Source organism: Triplophysa rosa, linkage group LG14, assembly GCF_024868665.1.
Source record: "Triplophysa rosa linkage group LG14, Trosa_1v2, whole genome shotgun sequence".
Taxonomy (NCBI): Eukaryota; Metazoa; Chordata; class Actinopteri; order Cypriniformes; family Nemacheilidae; genus Triplophysa; species Triplophysa rosa.
In genome coordinates this window covers 22864249-22890508 of record NC_079903.1, presented here as the reverse complement: position 1 = coordinate 22890508, position 26260 = coordinate 22864249, and the positions used below count along the sequence as shown (strand labels likewise).

At 40.7% G+C, this 26260-nt stretch overlaps 2 protein-coding genes across 2 annotated transcripts; both read left to right on the top strand.

The window, feature by feature from the left end:
- The first annotated feature begins 1263 nt into the window (after positions 1–1263).
- On the top strand, positions 1264–4202 carry LOC130565070 (E3 SUMO-protein ligase ZBED1-like). The gene is made up of 2 exons (XM_057351619.1): positions 1264–3321; positions 3460–4202. The coding sequence occupies exons 1-2, from the start codon at positions 1861–1863 to the stop codon at positions 3859–3861; spliced, it is 1863 nt and encodes a 620-aa protein (XP_057207602.1). The 5' UTR covers positions 1264–1860; the 3' UTR covers positions 3862–4202.
- A 5535-nt stretch (positions 4203–9737) lies between these two features.
- On the top strand, positions 9738–25712 carry cdc42se2 (CDC42 small effector 2). The gene is made up of 4 exons (XM_057351622.1): positions 9738–9853; positions 17904–18005; positions 20711–20830; positions 21858–25712. Exons 1-3 carry the CDS (start codon positions 9800–9802, stop codon positions 20810–20812), a joined length of 258 nt encoding a protein of 85 aa, XP_057207605.1. The 5' UTR covers positions 9738–9799; the 3' UTR covers positions 20813–20830; positions 21858–25712.
- The last annotated feature ends 548 nt before the right edge of the window (positions 25713–26260 follow it).

The window sequence follows — 26260 nt, the reverse complement described above, 5'->3', positions numbered from 1 at the left end:
CAATTACATTATGAGACTGAAAATAGAGTCGTATATTACTTGGAGGAAAAAAATACAGAGCATACAGGTGCTGGTCATATAATTAGAGTATCATCAAAAAGTTGATTTATTTCACTAATTCCATTCAAAAAGTGAAACTTGTATATTATATTCATTCATTACACACAGACTGGTATATTTCAAATGTTTATTTCTTTTAATTTGATGATTATAACTGACAACTAATGAAAATCCCAAATTCAGTATCTCAGAAAATTAGAATATTACTTAAGACCAATACAATGAAAGGATTTTTAGAAATCTTGGCCAACTGAAAAGTATGAACATGAAAAGTATGAGCATGTACAGCACTCAATACTTAGTTGGGGCTCCTTTTGCCTGAATTACTGCAGCAATGCGGCGTGGCATGGAGTCGATCAGTCTGTGGCACTGCTCAGGTGTTATGAGAGCCCAGGTTGCTCTGATAGTGGCCTTCAGCTCTTCTGCATTGTTGGGTCTGGCATACGCATCTTCCTCTTCACAATACCCCATAGATTTTCTATGGGGTTAAGGTCAAGCGAGTTTGCTGGCCAATTAAGAACAGGGATACCATGGTCCTTAAACCAGGTACTGGTAGCTTTGGCACTGTGTGCAGGTGCCAAGTCCTGTTCGAAAATGAAATCTGCATCTCCATAAAGTTGGTCAAAATTAGACCAGCACCTGTATATCATGCTCTAGTATTTCATAAACACATTTTTTTTATGTTTTTACATTTACATTTAGTCATTTAGCAGACGCTTTTATCCAAAGCGACCTACAGATGAGGGAAACAATGGAAGCAATTGGAACAACATAAGGACAACAAAAATCATAAGTGCAATAAAAAACTGGTCTCATATAGCCTACCACAGTATACAGAGCTAAGTTTATTTCATTTTTTTACCTTTAATACAGTAAGTACATAAAAAATCAGTCTTTTTTACTTTTAAAATTAAAACTACTTAATTAAAAGAAGATAGTGATTTTAATGTAAACACGGATTAAAATGTTAAAACAACAATATTTATTTATAAGATGTAGTGGAGTAAAAAGTATGATTTGAAGAAAATAGTAGAACTTATTGTTTATTTGCAAAGTTTGCCAAAGGATTAATAAGGTAATCCAAAAAATCTTTATTAGACTAATAAAAAAATAATAATAGATTAGTCGACTAATCGAAAAAATAATCGGTAGATTAGTCGACAATTAAAATAATCGTTATTGCAGCCCTAGAGTTGTCGCTTCGAGCACTGTTGGACTCTGGAGCAGCAGGGAATTTCATGGACGGTACCTGGGCAAAGGAGAACGGTATTTCATCTGACTCTCTCGAGAGCCCCATAAGGATCGCCACACTGGATGGGAGTCCCCTAGGACCTGGATTTGTTACCCGTGCTACTACCCCCTTGCGGCTTTCAGTTTCCCAACATCAGGAAATGATCAGCTTTCACCTCATCCCCTGTTCCGAGTTCCCCCTTGTACTTGGTTACCCCTGGCTGCACCGTCATAACCCTTACATCGACTGGTCGGTGGGGGCTATCAAGCAGTGGGGCCCTACGTGTAAGTAGGGGTGTAACGATTCTCGGTAAAACATCGAACCGTTCGGTTCTCCTATCACGGTTCGGAACACACGTGCACCGCGATTACTCTGATGTCGCATCTATAATACAGTTTTGTGGGGAAAAGGCGCATAAATCACAGAGGGCTGCGTATATGCTTCCGATGAATAATAGCCTACGCTCCACGTGCGTTTTACGTGAGAGTATCTTACCAATCAGCTGTTAGTATGTACCTTTGTTGCTGACGTCACATCACCGTTCCTCGCGTGTACAGCTGCTGTTCAGCATGGCAAGCGAAGGGGATAAGCCGCAAATAGAGCCTCCTCCAGCTTCATACAAGTCTGCTGTCTGGGAACACTTTGGGTTTCCAATACGTTACAGCAGCGATGGTCACAAAAACGTGGACAAAACAGTCACAGTGTGTAAAATTTGTATGACGCGAGTGCCATACTCCCAAGGCAATACAACTAATATGACCGGACATTTACGCCGTCATCACCCGCGTGTTGACAGCTCTCGAGCGCAGGTGAGACCGAAGCAGTTTCAGCAGCACACACTGCCTTCTGCGTTTAAACAGCCACTAAGCTCTCATTCTGACAAACACAAGACCATAACAAAAGCGCTTGGTGTTTTTATTGCAAAAGACATACAGCCATACTCCGTCGTTGACGATGCGGGATTCCAGCATTTGATTAAGACGCTTGAACCGCGTTACGAAATCCCTTCGCGTGCCCATTTCAGCAGCAAGATTATTCCTGAGTTGTATGATGAAACGCGGAGCAAAATTGAAAACAAACTGGCAAACGCAAAACATGTAGCTTTGACAACTGATAGCTGGACCTCCAGGGCAACTGAAAGCTACTTGACAGTTACTGCACATTATATTTCGGACTGGCAATTGGAGAGCGCTGTGTTACAAACATGCCCTCTTTTTGAAAACCACACAAGTAGTCATTTGGCTGATGCACTCATGAGCGCAGTGACAGACTGGAAGTTAGAGAGGCCTAATATCACCATTCCAGTCACTACAGATAATGCACGTAATATGGTGAATGCCATTAAAGAAGCAGCAGGACTAGGACCGCAAATTGGATGTTTTGCGCATATTCTGAACCTTGCAGCAAAGAAGGCAGTAGCACTTCAACAGATAAGCCGTCTGTTAGGTAAAGTCAGAAAAGTTGTAGCATTTTTTCATAAAAGCACAACAGCAGCTAATGCCCTGAAAGTCAAGCAGGAGATGTTGAATATACCTGCACACAAACTAATACATGACACCCCAACTCGCTGGAACACCATTTATGACATGATGGAGAGATATCTGGAGCAGCAGCCTGCCATCTACTCTGCCCTGATGGACAAAAATATTAAGAAGAACGTCAAGGACATTGCTGTGTTGTCTGACAGTGAACTGACACTGGCAGAGGAAATGATTCAACTGCTTAAACCCCTTAAGACAACCACCACTCTCTTAAGCACAGAAACAGCTCCCTCTCTCTCAATGGTCCTCCCTCTAAAGACAATGATACTAAAATCAATGGATCCTGCAGATCATGACAGTCCTGCCATAAAAGATGCCAAGGCAGCCATCAGTGAGGACTTAAAAAGCAGATACACAGATCCTGACCTTCAGGACTATCTCAACAGAGCATCATTCCTTGATCCAAGGTTTAAGTCTTTACCTAACCTGGATGCAGCCTTATGCTTAAATGTTTGCAGTGGGGTCATCAGGGAGATCATTGAACAACAGGTATTTTTGAATAAATAATATTTTATTAAACAAAATATATATACTATGTAAAAGTAGTTTGATAAAGTTTTTAAAGAAACATTTTAATTGCGTGAAAAATGTATTCTATGAACTATTATTAATTTAATATATTTGCAGGGTCAGCCTGTTGCAGCAGAAGCTGGGCCATCCGGAAGCCAGAATCCCCCTGAATCCCCACCCGTAAAGAAGTCTGCAATGTCCGAGCTTTTTGGAGATTTTTTTAGAGCACCTGACAAGACAAAGACTTTTGACAACATTGTAGAGGAGGAAGTAATGTCATACAAAGCAGAAGATTCCATTGACACAGATGCATATCCACTCGCATGGTGGGAGCTGCATGAGAGCAAGTACCCTCATGTTGCAAAACTTGCAAAACAATACCTTTGTGTCTGTGCAACATCAGTGCCAAGCGAGAGAGTGTTCTCCACTGCAGGAGACATTGTTTCTGCAAGCAGATCTCGACTTGCAACGGAAAATGTTAACAAACTGATCTTCTTGCAAAAAAACATGAAGATCTAAATTGACTAAAATAAAGAATAAAGAGTGACCCAGTGTTCTGACCTTCCAAATATTTTATGTTGGTTTTGAAATGCATTTATGTTAGTAGCCTACTTGAAGCACAATAATGCACATGTTCTTAAGTTAGAAGGTTGACTTTTGCAGGGGTAAGAAACTGCATCATTTTTTGTTTTGTAAAGAAACCTGTTTTTGACAGAAGATTTAAGTGTTTGTTACCTAATAAATACATAAAAATTATTGAATTTGACAGTAGCCATTTTTTCTTGAACACACCGAACCGAAACCGTGACCCTAAAACCGCAATTCAAACCGAACCGTGAGTACTCTGAACCGTTACACCCCTAGTGTCAAGCCACTTGTGTCTTTTCGAGTTCCCCGATTCCCTCTTCCGAGACTTTAGAGTCTATCGACCTGTCTCAAGTTCCCGAGTGTTACCATGACCTTAAGCTGGTATTTAGTAAGCTAAGGGCTGCCACGCTTCCACCTCATAGGCATTATGATTGTCCTATCGACCTGCTTCCGGGCACCTCTCCCCCCAGGAGTCGGATCTTTTCCTTATCCCCTCCTGAGCGAACAGCTATGGATACCTACATCAAGGAGGCACAGGCAGCAGGACTCATTCGCTCATCCACTTCACCCACGGGAGCAGGATTTTTCTTTGTGGCCAAAAAAGATGGCGGATTACGCCCTTGCATCGACTATCGGGGACTCAATGCAATAACCATTCGTAACCGCTACCCCCTACCCCTCATGGCCACAGCCTTCGAGCTGCTCCAGGGATCAGCCGTTTTCACCAAGCTCGACCTGCGGAATGCTTACCATCTCATGCGGATCAGGCATGGGGACGAGTGGAAGACCGCTTTCAACACACCCTTCGGTCTGACCAACGCTCCGGCTGTATTCCAAGCACTCATCAATGATGTACTTAGAGACATGTTGAACATCTTTGTGTTTGTTTATCTGGATGATATTCTCATTTTTTCAAGGTCCCTCCAGGAACACACGACACATGTCAGACAAGTACTCAAACGCCTCCTGGACAGTCATTTGTACGTGAAACCAGAGAAATGCGAATTCCATGCTTCCCGAGTGCAGTTCCTAGGATTCGTGGTGGAATCCGGTCGCATCCAAATGGATCCCAGGAAGGTTCAGGCGGTAGCGGATTGGCCGATCCCTAAGAACCTTAAAGAAGTCCAACGATTCTTGGGCTTTACGAACTTTTACCGAAAATTTATCAAGAACTTCAGTTCGATCTCTCGGCCTTAACCAAGGGTGGCAAGACAGGTTTTCTATGGGGTACAGAAACAGAGAAGGCCTTCCAAGAGCTCAAGCTACGCATTCTCTCTGCTCCCATTCTGACACTACCTATGGCGGATGAACCTTTTGTGGTGGAGGTAGATGCCTCGGAAGTTGGTGTTGGAGCTGTGCTGTTTCAGAGGGGTGAAGACAAGAAGCTCCATCCTTGCACCTTCTTTTCGCACTGACTTACTCCAGCCAAGAGAAACTACGATGTGGGGGATCGTGAACTCCTAGCGGTGAAGATGGCATTAGAGGAGTGGAGACACTGGCTTGAAGGAGCTTCTCAGCCATTTCAAGTACTCACGGACCACAAAAATCTGGAGTACATTCAGCAGGCGAAACGGTTGAACTCCAGACAAGCTCGGTGGTCTCTTTTCTTTAACCGATTTCAGTTCATCCTTACCTACCGACCCGGGTCGAAGAACCTCAAGCCGGATGCGTTATCCTGAGTCTACGCTCCAGTCGCTCGAGAAGATACAGACATGCCCGTCCTTGCCAGCACTAAGATCGTGGCCCCTATCTCGTGGCAACTTGAGGACACCGTTAGATGAGCCCAAGCCACCGAACAGGGTTCAAGAGGGGGTCCTGCCAATCGACTGTTTGTTCCCAAGGCGGCGCGGTCTAAGGTCCTTCTGTGGGCACACTCCTCTCGTCTTACCTGTCACCCGGGCACTGGTCGCACCTTAGAGTTCGTTCAGCGGAAGTTCTGGTGGCCAACCATAAAGGAAGATGTTACCACCTTTGTCAAGGCCTGTCCCGTGTGCTGCCAAGGAAAACCTTCTCACCAATGCCCTCAAGGACTTCTCCACCCTTTATTCATTCCCCACCGGCCTTGGTCCCATATCTCCCTGGATTTCATAACTGGTCTTCCCCCGTCCCAGGGTAATACAGCCATCCTGGTCATTATCGACAGATTTTCCAAGGCTGCCAGGTTCGTTCCTTTACCCAAATTACCTTCCGCTAAGGAAACAGCGGAACTGGTGATTAAGCATGTGTTCCGAGTCTTCGGCCTCCCCCAGGATATGGTTTCCGATAGGGGTCCCCAGTTCTCCTCGAGGTTTTGGGAGGCTTTCTGTCAGCTCATAGGATCCACCGCCAGTCTATCCTCGGGATACCATCCGGAGTCCAATGGCCAAACTGAAAGGATGAATCAGGAGTTAGAGAACACCCTCAGATGTATGGTCTCCAACAATCCCTCCACGTGATCGTCCTTTATTGTCTGGGCTGAGTACGCGCACAACACCTTGCGCTCTTCCTCCATGGGTATGTCCCCTTTCGAGAGTCAGTTTGGCTATGCACCTCCATTGTTTCCTGACCAGGAGGCAGAAGTCAGAGTACCCTCGGCCATGAAATTCGTGAAACGTTGTCTACTTACCTGGAAGAAGACCCGGCTTAAACTTCTGCAGTCCTCTCAGCGATACCAACGGCAGGCCTCTTGTGGCTCATTCAGTTAAGCAACGGTTTACCACACTGCCTCCCAATCCGAGTTTGTGACCGGGTCCTGACAAAAACATCAAAATCAATAAGTAATAGGCTATTTTCTATCCAGGTTTTGAGGTACGGCTCGACAAACGCTCGGTGTTAATAGGCGTGCCCCATTGAAGACTTTAAAGAAAATGCCCACTGCTATGATTGGATAGTAGTTTGCGTAGTAAACTTAGTTGGAGCCTTCTGTGAATTTGGTTAGACACGTAATGTTAGGTTACACATTATCAGGACATATCAAGCGATCTCTAACAAAGCAACAGTGACGCATCGCACATATATTTTACTAACATAAGATTGCTGCGCCATTCCTATCAGATCCAAAATTGACGGCACAGCACTGCTTTTTAATCTAGTTTCTCCGCAAATCCAGCGTCGACCTGTGCCTTGTTCACAAAGGAATCCACAGTTAAATGAAGCGAACAAATGCTCAAAATTTAACCCACGTGAGCTGGAACGTCTTTTAAAAAAATCCTAATGTCGGAATCCGAAGGAAGGTTATGCAGCGACTGTGTTCTGCCACAACCAAGCACTGCACAATATTTTGCGATCTTTGGCATGTTTATTGCTTGCTCGCTCTATCTGGTTCAACACCACTTTTGTTACTTCAGTACTGTCATGCGCAAAACAGTGGGAGGGGCTAGAGATGTAGTTGTTGATATTCTTCTGTGGAGGCAGTGTTCAACCTATCATAGATAGGTGCATTCCAGGACCTGGCGTTCGCTGGGCCTGGTGTCAATAAAAGTTGTAATTTCAGTAACAGGGGCATTTTCAGTACTGACACTTACAGGATGTTCGCTTGAATACGATTACCTCTTATATAACAAAAGCTCGGGTTAAAATCTATGTCTTAATTCATGACACCTTTAAAGGAATCAAAGTCAAAGTATTTAATAATATTGATAACAAATGAATAAAGTCAATAAAATCAGCTTTAAGTTATTGCACACATGAATACAAATAGAATACTCTTTATACCTACAATCTAATTCAGAAGACTGATGATTGAGGCCATTGTAAATAAGTTGACATACTATATGCATGCCTGTGATGCACGTCAGTAGTTTTTTTTAATGTGGCAAAATGTGATTTGTCTGTAAACAACAAAACTCCTCCTTGCATTGTGCTTACCAACACCTCTTATTAACAAGTTCCTAACGTTGATTGCCGCAATATATTTTCACATTATTCCATGTTTTTTATTGTTTAAATAATGTTGAGCAATTATTCTCATTGTTTGCCATTCGAATATAAGTACTGCATTCTCTACTGGTGAACATTTCTGTCGTCTTTTTTGGTATATACAGTATATCCTCTGTAATACTGGGAGCAAGTCTTGAGTTTGCTTCTGAAGGGTCTTACTATGAAGTAAAAGGCTTTCATGCGAAAAACTTTTTTAATGGACTTGCTGCTCTTATGGTGCACCACTAATGAAGTGATTTCTTCATGCCTCCCAATCTGTCATCCTGCCCAGGAAAATCAAATTCCTCCTTAAGATTTTCTTTTTCGTGATGGTTTTTGCTGTAGTTTGGTTTGCTGTTTGCCTTATGGTGGTTAAAATCATGGTTAATGGTATGTGCTTTCTATATGCCCTGTCAAAAATTTCTGGTAAATGCCAAAAATACGGCATTATGTAAGCAACAATCATCCTTTCCATTGTTAGTATTCGAAAGTCACTATATTCTTCAAATATATATTTATAGCAGATCTTTTGTTAATGACCTGTTTCTTTTCTTACGCTTGTTACTAAGATGTTGAAATTGATGATAGTTACTATTTTCTGTGACAACCCACCACTGATATTAATTGGCTGTTTTTAGAACTATGTGTCCATTAGCAAAGATGAAAGCATCATTTTGGGATGAATTCACCAGCTGAGTGACACCATTGAGATGAATGAGATTGCTAACAGGGTGTTATACTTAACCTCCTTAGACAACATCTAGTGAAAAGGAAAGTTTATAGTAACTTGATTGATTGATTTATTTTCAACATCTTCTTGGGATAAATCATGTTGGATCACATTTACAATGTCTTTGTGGTCTGCAGTCTTATGTCTTTAAAGGTAATTTAGGGTCAAGTCCAAAATGTGGCAGAGCTAGATCATCTTGGAATGATCTCATATCCTTCCTCTTGATCATTCCAAGATGAGAGAAACTGTGGAGAAACCAGACACTGTCACATCAATGAAGAAATCAAAGAATATTGAAACGAATGGATAATTTTAGCAGCGGAAGATATTACACATGAATAGCATTCATTTCCATACATTTGGCTTGTGTATTGAGAGTGTCTGTTCTTAGCACAGGATGTGCCTCTTAACTGCATGTGTCCACCACCTTTCCTACTTTCATATGAAAAGCGCATTTTCAAATCTAAAAAAAATGATCCCCAGTTCACAGTTTGTTTTACTGGTATATAATGCAATTACAAAAAGGGGAAAGGGGAAATGTGAAATTATACAGATGTCATTAAAGCATGAGTACTGGATGTGTATTTTTTTAAGGTTTTATTTACAGGTTTATGGAAACTCTCAAATTTTGTCTTAATATTATTTTTAATTTATTCTTATCAATATTATTAAGTTGTACACTGTAAAAAAAACGGATAAAGTACTGGCAGAAAATTACCAGTACATTTTCCTTTATTTGACGGACATTTCCGTTAATGCTAAAATGCAATTTAATGCATTACAAAATGTAAAATACAGGTAAAACAACTGTAAAAATGAATACAGAAAATTCCTTCATATTAATACAGCATATTGTGCCCTATTTTTACAGATTTTTTTTAGAGTGTAAATACGCAACAATGAATATATTTAATTAGGGTCTGCCTATATCTGGATAATTCATTTGTTTATTACTGTGTTTGTGTGTCCTTATGAGCTCTAATCAGAATATTGTCTAAATGATCTGACAGTCCCTGTTCCTCTGCGTCCTGTTTTTGTTCAGTAGAGTAAGCTGTCTGGATCTCTGCCAGACTTGTTCTTCCTGGATCGTGAACACAGACAGACACAGCACCTCAGTCTGCTTAGCTCCACCCTCATCACAGACTGGACTGTTGAGACCTCAGACCAAGTATTCTACGAGTACCAAGACCCCCAGAGCCCCTCTGGGCACAAGGGCTCAGTCACACTGTTTGACTGCTAGTCATGAGTGAATTCTGGTTGTGCTTCAACTGCTGTATCGCTGAGCAGCCGCAACCGGTAAGAGGAATAATTTACAGTGTTTATGACACCAAATTAGTGCTCTAGACCAGTGGTTCTCAAACTTTTTCGTTGTAAGGCCCCCCTCGTGTGGGTCGCATTGCTTTGTGACCCCCCCAAATAAAGACTTATGATCTTAAACTTAGAATTTTTATTAAACCAAAGACATTCAATTATACAATGCTGGAACATCAATTCTTTTGGTTGGTGGTATTATTTTTCTGATGTTTGATTGCACAAAATTTTTGATAATTATTTCATTAAATATTTCATAAAATGCCACAAAAACCACGGCCCCCAGTTTAAGAACCACTGCTCTAGAGTCCACACCACTAAATCAGGAAGAAACAATTTCAGTGTTCATGAAGCATCTAATTTTGTATGTGTCTGGTACCTGCTTGGTTTAATATTAATATACACAGCCGTCTTAACTTAAAATAATATAGTCTACCTTATGAGGTAACTTATAATCTAATTCTGTTTATACTTTATAATGTTTTATAATATAATATGTTATAATACAATAATCAATAGTTTCAAAAGATCCTGTTGCTGTACGTGTCACGAACTGTGGCAGGAAAGAAGAACCCAAATGCAGGCAGCGGCAATGAAGGGGTTAACACAAAGACTTTAATAAAACCAAACAAAACACCCACGAAGGGGGAAAACACAGAGAGGACTAATGGTAACAAAATGCAAAAGAAAAACTTCTCGCAATGGGGCAAAACAGAACTAAGACAAAACTAAACTCACTTTAGGGGAACAGACATCAAGACGAGGACGAGAACGCGAACACGAGGCTATACAAAACATAAGCACAGGGTACAGATACAAACACATGCACAGAACATACGTAGTACACGCAATACACGAGCACAGGACAAAGAAACGAGAGTATATATAGGCAACACAAACGAGGGATAACGACACAGGGCAGGTGTGGGTAATCAAACACTCAGGGAAAGATAACAAGGAAACGAGAAGAGCGGGGCCAATGACGAGACACGAGAAAACACATGAGAAGTAAAAACAAACAACTCATGGTTTTCTCACATAAAACCTAAGGACTCTGCCCCGATCCCGCCACACGACTAGAATTTCATAAACAAGACGGTGGGACCGTGACAGTACGTAAATAAATATGCAAATGAAAAGGTTCAAAATAACCGCACTGACAGATGCTTACTGCCCCAACAGCAATGTTATGACATAACCAAATTATTTTCTGATTACAAAATCTAGTTACGGCTGGAAGGCCGGCTGGACAGGGCTTGACGCCGGCTGGAAGGCCGGCTGGACAGGGCTTGACGCCGGCTGGATCGCCGGCTGAGACGTCAGCTGGATCACCGGCTGGGACGCCGGCTGGATCACCGGCTGGATCACCGGCTGGGACGCCGGCTGGATCACCAGCTGGGATGCCGGCTGGATCACCGGCTGGGATGCAGGCTGGATCACCGGCTGGGACGCCGGCTGGATCACCGGCTGGGACGCCGGCTGCACCGGACTGGATGCCGGCAGCACCGGACTGGACGCCGGCTGGATCACCGGACTGGACACTGGACCACCGGACTGGACACTGGACTGGACACAGTACTGGACATCGGGCTGGACACAGGACTGGACATTGGGCTGGACGCGGACTGGACGCCGACTGGATGCCGACTGGATGCCGACTGGATTACCGGACTGGACACCGGCTGCTGCACTGGCAGGGAGGGAAGTCTGCGCTGCCCGCCGCTGCCTCTTTCTCTTCAGCCGAGCCACCCGCCTGGAGGTCGGCTGAAGAAAAGAGGCAAATGGCACGGCTGGCTCTGGCTGAGACTCTTCGGAGGAGGACTCCCAGAATGCTCGCCTCCCCCGCTTGCCAACGAGGCTGGTGGATGGTGGAGAGGTTACCGAGAGTGGGAAGGATGGAGTGGCGGTGCCCACAACCCCGATCTGCAGGGAACCACGCTCAGGAATCGTGACCAGCGGAGATGGGTAGCTGGTAAGTGCTGAGGCCGTGGACTCCGATCGTTCCGCGGAGGACAGCCACACGGCGTCGAAGTCCAACGGCCTCAACGCCCTCATCTCCGCCCGCGAAAGTGGGTCCCTGAGACCGGAGTTAAATAGCACCGCGAGCTCCTCCTCCCCGAAGACGCCATTCTCGGCGACATCCAGGAACCTGTCCACGTACTCATCCACGCTCTCGTTCCCCTGGCGAAGTCCGCAGAGGAGGCGAGCTAGGTGGGACCGCCCGGTGCTCATGCTACCTGCTGGGTTCAGTGATGGCTCGTGTATTCTGTCACAAACTGTGGCAGGAAAGAAGAACCCAAATGCAGGCAGCGGCAATGAAGGGGTTAACACAAAGACTTTAATAAAACCAAACAAAACACCCACGATGGGGGAAAACACAGACAGGACTAATGGTAACAAAATGCAAAAGAAAAACTTCCCGCAATGGGGCAAAACAGAACTAAGACAAAACTAAACTCACTTTAGGGGAACAGACATCAAGACGAGGACGAGAATGAGAACGCGAACACGAACACGAGGCTATACAAAACATAAGCACAGGGTACAGGTACAGGTACAAACACATGCACAGAACATAACTCCGGCATAAACGAGCACAGGACAAAGAAACAAGAGAGTATATATAGGCAACACAAACAAGGGATAACGACACAGGGCAGGTGTGGGTAATCAAACACTCAGGGAAAGATAACGAGGAAACGAGAGGAGCGGGGCCAATGACGAGACACGAGAAAACACATGAGAAGTAAAAACAAACAACTCATGGTTTTCTCACATAAAACCTAAGGACTCTGCCCCGATCCCACCACATGACTAGAATTTCATAAACAAGACGGTGGGACCGTGACAGTACGTAAATAAATATGCAAATGAAAAGGTTCAAAATAACCGCACTGACAGATGCTTACTGCCCCAACAGCAATGTTATGACATAACCAAATTATTTTCTGATTACAAAATCTAGTTACATGCAGTTTAGCTCTGATTGAGAAGTATTTCAAGTGCCTTGGAAGTCAGTCTGATATCAGTTTACTCAAACACTGTGTTTTAATTAATTGGCTGACTGGGCTTTTGGATTTGAACACTGTAATAAAACACTAGACAATGATGGTGTTAAAGAATGTTGGGATGTTGTTATTCAAAGTCGTGGTTTCACAAACAATAGCTAATGAATTTAGACATTATTAAAGAGGAGTGATTCACTCAGTGAACATCCTAAAGTTCTAAAGAAGGACATTTGACTTGATAAATTTGGTTACAATACAGGCTTTTTGAGTTAACTAGTGTACAGGAACTGATATGTTGGTCTCTTTGGGTATTGTGTCATGTTTGGTTTTGTTTGGTTAATAGACTCTATGCACGATCGCTTCCACGTTTTGTCTCAGTCTGATCAGTTACATCCGGCACACGTAGCGTCCATAGGGAACAATGATGTTTTCACTCAAGATGCACCACCTAGGATTATGGTCAATGATGTGAGTCAAATTATCCAAACAATACATCATACATCGACAACCAAAAAGGGGAAAGGCTTCAGGCTATATGTTTCAAGCTACATTCAGAAATGTGATAAAAATTAAGTGAACTTTTGCGCTTGATCACAGAGGCACTCAACAATGCTGAACTGTAGTGTTGTCGCTTCGCTGACATTTGAATGTTTTATTTTAGTAAATATATCCTTATCGTATATTACCTCAGCCCTATATAATGCAATGTAAGTCACTTTGGATAAAAGCATCTGCCAAATGCATAAATGTAAATGTAAAAGTAACTGTGTTGACAATACGTTAATCTTAAAGTTTGTATGAAGTACATCTTAGAATGTAGGGGATTTCTCCCAACACTGTTTATATATTTATAGGGTTACAAAACGCTTGGAAAACTTTACATTTACTCAACATATAAAGGTGTAGAAAGTAGGTAGGTAACACTATTATTGGATTGTTCAACAAAAACAACTTGAGACCTGAGTCTGATATGAAATGGCTAGCAAACATCTTTCTATAGAGCTTTGCGCTACACAAGCTGCGTGGCAGTCCTAGCCACCTGCAAAGGTAGCTACTGACCTTTCTAACCATGGTTTCACCTGTTGACAAGGTTACCTTATACACCAGCAGAGGCCAAAGGACTCGAGGTACTGTAAGATGCCATGTTGGTATATCCAGGCCTTAAATGGACCTGATAGACCGTAAATTAAATGTGGCAAGCCAGGGATTTTGTTTTAATCATATTCACATTAGCTAATAAGGTAATGTTGGTATATAAAATGTTTGCACTTGCCTTTGAAATGAGTTCTGGGGTAACTCGTCTGCAGTCGTGCATCAAGTTTGTTGTGTTTTACCAGTGATTATGAAGGAAAATAAGACATTTTGTAAACCACATGGAGACAAATTCAAACGTAAAATAAATATGTCTGCTTTTACTCCTAGAGACCTCTCTGTCATGTTTATGAAATGCGCAGCAAATGTGTGCAATCTGATGTCCCGCTAGGTAGAGAAGGTGCTTCCGTAAACATCTAATCTCCCGAACACATGATAAATTAGTTTATACTTATTTGTTGTCTAACAGTAACATGAGGTTGATTTGATTGATTTTCATCATAGTTTTTGTCAACTAAATTAACACTACCTGGAAGTGGAAATTGTCCACCACTTTCCCCATCTTCAGCACCTTGAAGCTGGACTTGTCAGGCTTAAATCCCATCATTTCCCAGGATGAGTTCTTCCAGGCCCTGAAGAATCCACTGAGCTCCTGACACTGACGCTGTAGTTACAGTTAGGTCATTTATGAAGGCTCTGATGGGGGGCTGCCAGATGCCAGACTTGGACAGGAGTTCTCTGCACTTAACATCTGCTGTCTTTACCACCATATTCATAGCAAGGGCAAAGAGGATATCTGAGATGGTACATCCAGTTATCAGGGGCGGACTTAACCAATAAGCGAGGTAAGCGGCCGCTTAGGGCCCCAGGAAACCAGGGGCCTCCAGCAAATACCCAGAAGTTTATAAAGCATGTAAAACATATTAGCTTTCTATCATATTTTGTATGGTCAGGAGGATACAACCATTAAAATGTAACGTTATTATTACATCCGTGTTAATTTGCCTCCCCCGAATCATGGATCAATGGAACAAACCATTAGTTATGCACCTCTGTCAACAGCTCAGTGGCCAGAGTTAGAGAACGTTATGGAGGGGAGGAAATAGAAGAGCGAGAGAAATTAGAAGAGCGAGAGAAAATTTGCCAGCGGCAGATAATGAAACGCAAATACCCCAGCGGAGCCGAAAAAATAAGAGAGAAAAAAGTTTGGCCAAAAGTCTCTTCTTTTTTCACACAAACTCCACTGATGCTCCTCCCACAGCAGCATCAGCCTCTTTCCCGCCAGACATGGGTGTGTGTTTTCTACCCGGCCCTGCAAAATGACAATGTGCCAGTGAGTGCAGCCCAAGATCAGCATGCGACCAGCACACAGACGCACTGTTTTATTGAGGGACGATCCTACTTTCTGGCCAAAACATTTATCAGACAAGAGCGTTGTGAGCTTATTAGGAGAGGGCCAGTTCAAATCAAAGATTTGACTTTCCCAGTTAACAGCGATGACCGTCAATTCACATCCAGCAACTACTTCATTAATAAGAAAAACGGTGAAAAGATTAGCTGATCGTGGCTAGTGTACAGTGTAAACAATGATAGTGTAGTTTTCTTTTGTTGTCGAATCTTAGGTGACTGGTCCAATCTGTTCATTGGAGATGGGTATAATAACTGTAGAAATGTGTCTTCCCTGTTAAAAATGCATAAAAGGTCTCAAGACCACAAGAATAATAATATCAAAGTGTAAACAGATGTTGTAAATAGTTTGTGTCATGGCTCTGCTTCATTTAGTCATGTTTTTCTTGGTCCTGTAGCAGAGCCATGACAAAGTCTTTGGTTATGTGTGGAGAGAGTCTTTTTGACCCTTTCGGTCTTCGATACTCTCTCCGGTCTTTGTCTGATTTCCCGCCCTTTTTGTATCCCTCGTTATTGCTTGTTGATTAGTTCATTTCTCACACCTGTTCCCTCTTGATTTCCTCCCCTTTATATAGTCCTCATGTTTCATTGTCCTGTGCTCTGTCATTGTATCTGTACTGTGTTTGTTTGATTGTATCTGTACTGTGTTCGTTTGATGTGTTCTTGTAAGACGTGACGGTTTCCCTTGTCTTGGAAGCTTTGTGACCACAGTAAGTCTAGTCAGTGTAATCTTTGTCAAGTGTTGTCTTAGTTTGGTTTATTTAGTTTAGTGTTCCTGTTTAGTCTGTGTTTATATCCCCTCTCTTTTGTTGTTTTACCCCCTCGTGGGTTTTTGTTTCTGTTATACGTACAGTTTATTTAAAAGTATAGAGAAAAATTCTTGAGAACGAGATTGCAAAATAAGGGTTATAAAGAGTGCATATCATGTTGACTGTTGAGGCCCTGAAATCCTGAAATCGCTTAGGGCCCCCAAATCACTAAATCCGCCCCTGCCAGTTATTATCCCATTACAAGCTGATGCTCGAACTGATTCTCACCACATCTTCGTCAAACTGGTTCCATACTCTGGTTTGCTGCTGGCCACTTAACTCGACCCTTCTGAATTACTCTGACTAGAGTTGAAGAGTTTTGCACGTGGAGGTTCCAGGCACTATGGGGTTTCTCCCGGCCGGGCTTCTCCAGCATCTCACGAGAATTATAATAATGATAATAATACTTATAGGGGCGGTTTCCCGGACTGGGACTATCTTAAACCAAGAATAGGCCTTACATTTTCTGATTAAACTAAGTAGTTCTAACAAACATGCCTTACAAAAAACATTACTTGTGTGAATTTTGACACAGCTTAAAGGCACTGATGTATTTTGAGATATGTCAGTGCAAGCTGTTTTCAGTTTGGACAGCTCTTACACTTACTTTAGTCTAGGGCTAGACTAATCCCTGTCAGGGAAACCAGCCGATAGGGATTATTTTAAAACAGCACTAGGTTTTAGTTAAATTAGGATATTTACGTTGTTTTTTAAAAACATTAATTACAAAAAAACATTACTGTGATTGTAATGTAATGTAATGCTTGAGACAAAACAATGACAAGGATATATTTTAGGATATGTCAGTGCAAGTTGTTTTTGATTAATACACCTCTAACATTTAAATTAGTCTGGGACTAGTTTTAAGGCCTGTCCGGCAAACCACCCCATAGTTATAAGAATAATAGTTTAATCTTGGCTGAATACATAGTATCTTAAAAATAACAGTATCTTGTGCAGCATGCTGACTGCAGCAGGTCATGTAGTAGGTTATCTGGTTATTCCTGGCATATAGCAATAGTGTGCACAGTATATATATTATAAAAGAAGATGTTAGTGTGTCATTCATTACTCCTTTCTCCTATTTCTCCTAACTTGTAGCTCATAGCTTTCTGATTCATTATTAGTATTACAGGAAAAGGAACATTTTAATAATTCTTAAAATTCTTTTTATGTATATTCCTTCTTTGTTATAGGGATAGTTCACTACAGAATGAAAATTATGTCATTAATTACTCAAGACGTTCCACAACCGTAAGATCTTTGTTCATCTTCAGAACACAAATGAATATTGTGATGAGATCCAAGAGCTTTCTGATACACTCAGAGCGCAGAAACTTAGTAAAGACATGCATCACATGCTCTCGTGGACGTGTGTTGGAGACTGCGTTGGAAGAGAGTAAATTTGTTAAATAAAGTCATTTTATTGCTCACAAAAACTAGTCACGTCGCTTCATGAAATGAAGGTTAAAACCACTACATGGACTTTTTAACAATGTCTTTACTAACTTTTCTGCGCTTTAAATGTACATTGCATTACTGTCTATTGGGGGCTCAGAAAGCTCTCGGACCTCATAAAAGCTTTGTGTTCCAAAGATGAACAAAGGTCTTACGGTTGTGGAACGACTCGAGGGTGAGTAATTACTGACAGAATTTTCATGCTGTAGTGAACTATCCCTTTAAGATGTATATTCAGTTGTTTATGTCTTTTGTCTGCAGAAGAGGCGGAGACGTATCGATAGGAGTATGATTGGCGAGCCAACTAATTTTGTGCATACGGCCCATGTAGGCTCTGGGGATCTCTTCAGTGGCATGAACTCCGTAAGTACAGCTGAAATGCTTGATCTAGAATCTCTTAAATCAGATAGCATTTGGTACTCATTTGATTAGTTTTTACAAGAATGATATGATTATAAAAAATCCTTTCAAACTACTAAACTATTAGGGGCGGTTTCCCAGATATGGGATTAATACTAGTCCTAGACTAAAATAAATATTAGAGCTGTCCAAACTGAAAACAACCTGTACTGACATACATTAAAATACATCAGTGCCATTGTGTTGTCTCAAAATGCACACAAGTAATGTTTTTTGTAAGACATGTTAGTAAAAAAACTACTTAAATGTCCTAATTTAACTTGGATCTAGTCCTGGTTTAAAATAATCCCTGTCTGGGAAACCACCCCTTAGAGTTTAGTAGATTCTCAGGACAGAACTGTCATTGTTGTTCTCTCAAACCCATTTAGGCATCTTACCCAAACAGTTCTTTTTGGTGAAAATTTGATTTTTCAGACGTAGTTCATCATGTTGTTAGGATCTATACTAATATTCGTATAACTCTCCTTAATGATTAATTAGATCACTATTAATTTGAGCATCATGGACATTCAAATATATCCCTTTATTATATATACTGTAAATGACTTACTCCATTCATTTGAATGTAAAATAAGCATTTTTATTATTTTCAATTTAAAAAGAAAAGTCTTAAAAGTCTTTATTAAATTAAAAACCTCAAAATGGTCCTGCTTTGTTTTTAGTGACACTGACAGAATCAAAATGGCAATTACATGAAATATCAATGGTCACTCCAAGGCACAAATTCTTACAAGTTAAAAATATAGAATGTTTTAAAAAACTTGTGTTGGGTCTGTCATGACACATGATGGAGGAGACTCAAGTGCAGGGGTAACAGACAGATTTTATTAACAAAATGACAAAAGCAAACAAAAACACAATCCAAACACGAGATAGTCCTGGTGGTAGGACTACGACACCGCCGTAGAGGTTAGGTGTGGGGAGATACCTCGACCCAACTAACTCACGAGGAGAGATTCCGTAATACTCCGAGTGGAGATGCGTGTCCAGTAGGAGGTGAGGTGCCTGACCACCGAAGAGAGTTGAAATCCGGAGCGCCAACGGGAACTGAGGGACAAAAAATAACCAAGAAACAGGGGATGCACGAAAAATCAAAACTATGACCAGAGAAGGGAAAAAGGCTAAGGCAGAAAATACTGAGACTAAAACTAAGACAAGGCTTTAACAGAGCTAGACACGCTAGTCTGAGGCAGTCAGCACAGGCTGTAACAAAAAGCAATGGTCTGACACAAGACGAGGGTACAAGAGGGACTAAATAGGGAAACCTAATGGGTAGCAGGTGAGAAAGAGAGAGGTAATTAATAAACTAATGGCCGGGACGATCTACAGGTGAACAGCGTGATGAAGTGATGAGAAACCGGTGAGGGGAAAGCCTGACGGGGAGACACGAGGGCGGGGTGGTGACATAGACACCGAGCGCATGACGAACTGTGTAAACAACTCACATGTGCTCGACAAAAAACAAACAAACCTCCGAGCCAGACAAAAGACCTGCCGTGCCCAGGGTCACGACAGGGTGAGACTATGCAAAAATGCATAGTAATCAATGCAGAGTAATAATTTATTTGTAACAATAAACATCAAATTTCAAGTAAAAGATCCAGGGTCTCTTTTCTCTTGAAGCTGCTACTGTCATGAAATACGTGGAAGAACCCAATAGCAGGCAGCAGGGAATTAAGGGGTTAACAGACTTTATTACAAATATAAACACAAAACAAAAACCCACGCGGGGGGTAAAATAACAAAGACAAGGGGAATACGAATGGCAGACTTAACAGGAACAATAAACTACTAACTAGACTAACAGAACACTAAAACTAAACTGACAACAATTAGATAAACATTTACTCACAAACAGGAACAAGGTACAATGACAAAACAGGCATGGGGAAACACTACGGTGGCACACTGGATACACAGGTACATAGAACGTAAAGCACGAGCAACAAGACAATGAAACATGAGGACTATTTAAAGGGAAGACAAACGAAGGATAATGACACAGGGCAGGTGAGGGTAATGAAACATGGCAGGGAACGATACAGGAAACGAGAGGGGCGGGGCCACTGACGAGACACGAGAAAACACATGAGAAATAAAAAACATAAACATCTCAACATAAAACAAGGAATCCTGCCGTGATTCTGCTACAAGATCAAAAAAGACATGACAAGATGGGCAGAATCACGACAGCTACAGAATGAACAAAAAAACTTAGAGGGATAGTTCACCCAAAAATGAAAATTCTGCCACCATTTACTCACCCTCAGGGTGTTCCAAATATGTATATTTCTTTGTTCTGCTGAACACAAAGGAAGATATTTGGAAGAATGTTAGTAACCAAACAGATCTCATCCCCATTCACTCCCATATTATTTATTTTCCCTGCTATGGCAGTAAATAGGGGATGAGATCTGTTTGGTTACTAATATTCTTCCAAATATCTTCCTTTGTGTTCAGCAGAACAAAGAAATATATACATATTATATAAATAATTCTTTGTTTGTGTAACTCTGTTAGGCTCATTCAATTCTTTGTGGAAGTGTGTGATATGTATTTTATTATAAAAAATGATTTTGCCCACATTTTTCCCCAAGGTTGTTTTAGGATTAAGCCGATTTTGTTATAATTTTATTAACTGTTTCCAGGTGCATTCAGTTCAGAACCAAATGCAGTCAAAGGGGGGGTATGGAGGTGAGGTCACACCTGTAAACATGCAGATGCAACTGGTGGACACAAAAGCAGGATAATATATCTCCTTGGCAGGGGTAAGTTAAATGTTGACAGCAATAACAAATCATGTTAATAAGTTCTGTAAAAACTGTTAGCTTTTTTTGCCAACTTCTGTTAGCTATATTCAGTATAATTTTTGTATTTATTGTCGGTAGGGTAATGAAATTGATATTTGCTGCATCTCTTATAATTTTAATCATGTGTAAGTTTAATGTGTGGTTTTAATCATCAGCCATGCCTGTAATTCGTGCTATGGACCATGTGTTTCAGTCCTAGTCCAAGCCGATATACTACAGTTAAAAGTATGATTTCATCTACCCAGCATGCCCATGTTCAGCATGTAAGCCAATACTCATTAAGGATACCAAGACCTTGTATACACCTGGTATTAAGATCCATTCTGAGTGACCTGATCACAACTGGGCAATGCAAAACACACACTTCTAAACCTTTTAATCTACTGGACTTTCCTCATTAAACTTTGCCAGTTTCAAATGGCTTTTAAAGAAAATAAAAAAATCACATTTATAAATAAATGTATTTATTTTATTGCTGTATCAGCAGGAAAGCATGATCAAAGCAGTTTAAAAAAGATGCAGACTGTAGAAGCTTGTTATAATATTACAATAAAGATTGACTGTCCTTTTGATATCTAATAGATTTGATCTAATAGCTATGAAATTCTAAACCTTTTTTAAAACATATAAAATATTTAAGCGTTTCTTGAGCCTTCAGATGAGAGAGTGTTAAAGATCATGAGAAAAATATGAGATCTCCACTGCAAAGAATAACACGCAGTCCTGGAACAGGTAATAGAGATAGCAACTAAAAACTAAGGGCCAGATTTAATAACAGTTTGCGGCAGCACAAACCGCTATTTTGGCGTAAGAAAACTACTGTCTGTATTTACTAAAGACACACAGTGAAAATTTGCACTAAAAAAGCGTGGACACAGCTGCTTTAAAATGTCTTGCTATGTTGTGCTATGTGGCCAATATTTACTAGGTGCAAATAATCACTCTGTTTCTCTGTGTGATGCTAATCTCTTTTTATTTCCCCCAGGTTCTGTCATGTGGTATTTCTGCTCACCATTACCCTAGTAAGATATTGCCATGAGAATGTAATGGCAATTTTCCACCTCATTCTTACGCAGCAAACACTTGGACAGTTGTGCAAACAGTAAAGAGGTTGTCCTACCTGTCGGACAGCAGGTACCCACAGTGCTTCAGTGTTGTCCAATACTGCTCCATAACACATGCTCGCATGTCCCTCGAAGCCTAGTAGCCTAGAAGTGCAAAGTCTGTCTCTGTGGTTTGTTTGCTGTAAACAGTTGCTCTTTCGTTGTGCAAATACGTCTGGAATGAGTATGAAGAGTTATTTTGTTTTCTTATTTTCCATGAAAAGACTGTTTTGTATTTAAGTTTAATCATCAGAGCCGACAAAAATGTATGTATAAGAAGTGGCTAGAAACAGTCATGTGGTGCCAAACTGCTCAGTGCAATGGAACGACAAGTATTTTCTGTTACAGCACAGGGACAATTAATGCCTTTTTAAGAATGTGTGATGTTTACATTGTTGCAATTTGCTCCCTCATGTTGTTCTGCTTTTGTGGTTTCTATTAATAAAATTAAGGGGATCTTATTAGTAATTTGTAGGTGTTCATATGTAAAGTGTGGCTTTGGTCCAAGCCTGTCCTTAAATTTTAAGTAAAAAATGTGACCAGTGGCAGATTTAGGCATGGACGATCATTTTTTACCGTTCATTTGCACGATACGCCAGTCATTTCATCTCACCAATGCCGTCAGTTAAACTTATCGTGACTCGGAGAGTGCGCCCACCTCTCAGGGTGGTGTGTTCAACTTTATGCCGCTCTGCGCTGTCCAATCAGCACACATGACATCAAATACACAGAGAGAGCACTTCAAAACTAAACTGCTCCGTATTCTTTCGAATAGCTCTCGTGGTAAAATCATGATGTCATATGCTGATCTGTCTGCAGCGCTGCTGAAAGCTGAACACATCTCCCATCTCATTCAAAAGTGTGAGGAGAGGCAAAGCTGGAGGTGAGCGGGAGAACTCCTAAATCAACACACAAAAACATTATAGATGAGAAATAAGGCCTCCGGCTGCTCAGATTAGTAAAAGATAAGAGGAGAAACGTGCAGAAACTCAAAGTAGGCTATGTATGCAGCTATATCATTCATCTCGTTATGAGTTTAATTTTATAATAGATATGGATGACACATAGGCTTTATTTCAGTTATGTTCATATTGAACACATTATGTGTTAACATATTTTGTGTTGATTTTTAACACAAACCATGTTGTCCCAAAAAAACCCCACAGAGATTTGTTCGGTTAAGGACAACACATTAAAGGGGTCATATGGCACGAACACGTGTTTTTCTGTTTCTTTTGTGTGTTATAAGTTGCCCACGGATGTACATGCAAAATTGTAAAAATGAAAGTGTCTGGACAAAAGATGGATCGATTCAATCTAAAAGTGAATGCTCACCCAGACCTGCCTGAAACGCCTCGTGTAACCACACCCCCACATATCTACGTCAGTTCATGGCAGAGGTGTAAAGAGTACCTGAAAACCATACTTAAGTAAAAGTACAAATACCTTGCAGTGAAACTTACTGTCACCAATTCCAAAACGAATTCCAATTCCAAAACGAGTATCTGATTTTAACAGTACTTCAGTATTTTAGTCATACTGAATGTAGGCTCAAAGCAGCACTAGTCCTCAACAATTAAGAGACTTGTCAGTGAAAAACAAGAAACAGTCGATTCGTGAGGAGAACAATCGCATTTATTTTCTTAAATCATAATAAGACTGAACACCTCAAAATTGCAACAAATCATGGTCGACACCAAAACCTTCATCTATTACAAACACCCAAGTCTCATTTAAGCTCAAGTGCTCATAAGTAAGCCAACATTCTTCAAAAAGGTCTCTTCAATATAACGGATAAATTAAATAATGTTAGGTAAAATTAAAAAGTCAAAGCCAGCGATTGTCAACTACCTGATAATGCACTCGTATTCACATAAAGAAGTAAGGGCAAAATTCACAGGAAGTACCTTCAATGCCCTTTAAATGGTAATATTAATTCTTCTGTAGCAAAAATAAACTGCTGCAAAATAAAGATGGGTGCCATTCAAAATGTAATGTAATGTGTAATTGCATTAGTCATTACAAATGTAGTGGAGTAAAGAGTACATATACTTGTTCAAAAATGTAGTCAAGTAGAGAGTAAAAGTTGCGAATATCTTTAATACTCAGTACAACTACAAAGTAGCCAAAAAGATACTTAAGTACAGTAACTAATTACATTTACTCCAATACTTTACACCACTGGTTCATGGTATGATTTGACTAAGACCGCCCAAATGTATACGCAAGTAAGGTGGACGTACCTGTCAGTACAATTGCTTTGGAACCTGATGTTCCAAATATGGTAAGAGGCGTTACATTTCCGTCACACGCTTGCAGTATTCGACCAATCACTACGCACTGGTTAACTGGCCAATAATAGCACACCTCGCTTTTCAGAGCATGAGCTTTGTAAAAAAAATCTGCGCGTTTCAGAGAGGCAGGGCAAAGAGGAGATACAAACATGCACGGTATGTGGAAAATACAGTGTTTTTGAACCTTAAATAGAGTATACACATTGCATTACATCTAAAACAAACAATAATATTCGTTTTAGCCGTATCATATGACTCCTTTAATGTGCTGTCCTTAACTGAACACAAAATGTGTTGATTTTAACACAACTGTTTAAGTGTACCTGCAACGAATAGTACTGTATTTCAGTGCAGTTCAAATCCTATCAGAGGTGCACTATGTCACAAGAACACTTCAGAAGTCTTACTGTCATCAGAATTTAAAATTCATGTACAGATTTCTTAAAATGGTGTAACTGGTAATTTTGCATTAAAGAGTGAAACTTTTACTGTTTAGTTTTAAAACACAATTTATTTTGTATGCTTAACTAATTATTTATGGGTGTTTTTCAAAATATCTATGAAAGTTAAAGCAAGTGCAAAATGCAGTTCCTCACAAAGGAAGCTATTTTTTAACAAAACAGATCTCATCCCCAATTTACTGCCATAGTAGGGAAACTAAATATGGAAGTCGATCCCCCATACCATAGTATAACGGCTCCCAAGCTTCTTCTTCTGATTATAAAACATGAACGCTTCAACTGATGTCTTAACGCTTTATTTTTCTTCCAAAGTGCCAGCATCATACATCATAGACAACGTGAAAAACTGAAAAACTAACAAAATTACATTTAGACAGTTGTTATGACGATGTTTTGTCCATATCAAAGCTTATGACAAACAGACAATTTATTAAACCAATATTGATACACAGAACATTACATATAAATTGACAACGAAACCCCAAAATAAACATACAAACATAATAAACATACCGTGTGCATCATCCAATCAGAATATCTCGGGAGACATTAGTGCTTAATTTTCAAATATTCCTGATTAAATCAGACACTTAATCCATGCTTTTCTCCTCGTGGTTCTAAAGTCACAAGGTCCTAACTAGTGGTGGGCGGATCGATCCTGAAGTATCGATACTTTCGATACTGAGGTTGTATCGAAACCCAGATAGCACAATCCATCTGGTTTACGTCTATTTGACGTCTGCATTTACATCTGCAAGACATCTTAAATACATAGTTTGCTCATCTGCAATACGTCTCGGAGACGTCTGAACGTCTGTAATACGTCTGCTAAAGATCTGGAGATCTGCTGCTTAAAAACATCTGCTAAACATCTTAGAAAGAGCTGTTGTACATCCATTCTAAATCATAAACATCTTACACACATCTTCTAGATGTCTATATGACGTCTGACAGCAGACATCTCCGAGACGTATTGCAGATGAGCAAACGATGTATTGTAGATGTCTTGCAGATGTAAATGCAGACGTCAAATAGACGTAAACCAGATGTATGTGTGCTATCAGGGAAAAGGATCGATCCTAACATAAAAATATCGATACTAATGTGTTTTTAGTTTTTACTACTGATTTTATTTATTTACTAATGTAGCTAATAATTGTATAATGAAGACAAACTATTTCCCATACACCCAGTTTTGCACACGTTGCTCCTCCCTGCCCTGCTGTGTTTTGTAGTCCGCTATCACGTGACTCAGCAGCGCCAAGCGCAAGCACGCAAACACTGCTGCAGCCAGCGAAAAGAAGAGGAGCATCGTGTGGAGTTTTTTCACCTCGGTGAATAAAAACACTGCGAACTGCGATGTATGGCAGTGGGCCTTTGGGGGTAAAAAGCCAAAGATTGAAAGTACTTTATTATTTAAGCACTTTATTTACTTTGTGTCGCAAACAATTGTGTGCACTTTGTTTATAAATTCACTTAAAAAAGTGTAATGAAAGGGAAACATGTTAATTTGTTCTATTATTTTGTCTA

Bases quoted from the DNA above. Each gene is read 5' to 3' on its own strand.
- cdc42se2 (XM_057351622.1), top strand. From the start codon at position 9,800: ATGAGTGAATTCTGGTTGTGCTTCAACTGCTGTATCGCTGAGCAGCCG. The intron at 9,854-17,903 runs GTAAGAGGAATA...TTTTGTCTGCAG, and splicing joins TCGCTGAGCAGCCGCAACCG to AAGAGGCGGAGACGTATCGA. The intron at 18,006-20,710 runs GTAAGTACAGCT...AACTGTTTCCAG, and splicing joins TCTTCAGTGGCATGAACTCC to GTGCATTCAGTTCAGAACCA.
- LOC130565070 (XM_057351619.1), top strand. From the start codon at position 1,861: ATGGCAAGCGAAGGGGATAAGCCGCAAATAGAGCCTCCTCCAGCTTCA. The intron at 3,322-3,459 runs GTATTTTTGAAT...ATATATTTGCAG, and splicing joins GGGAGATCATTGAACAACAG to GGTCAGCCTGTTGCAGCAGA.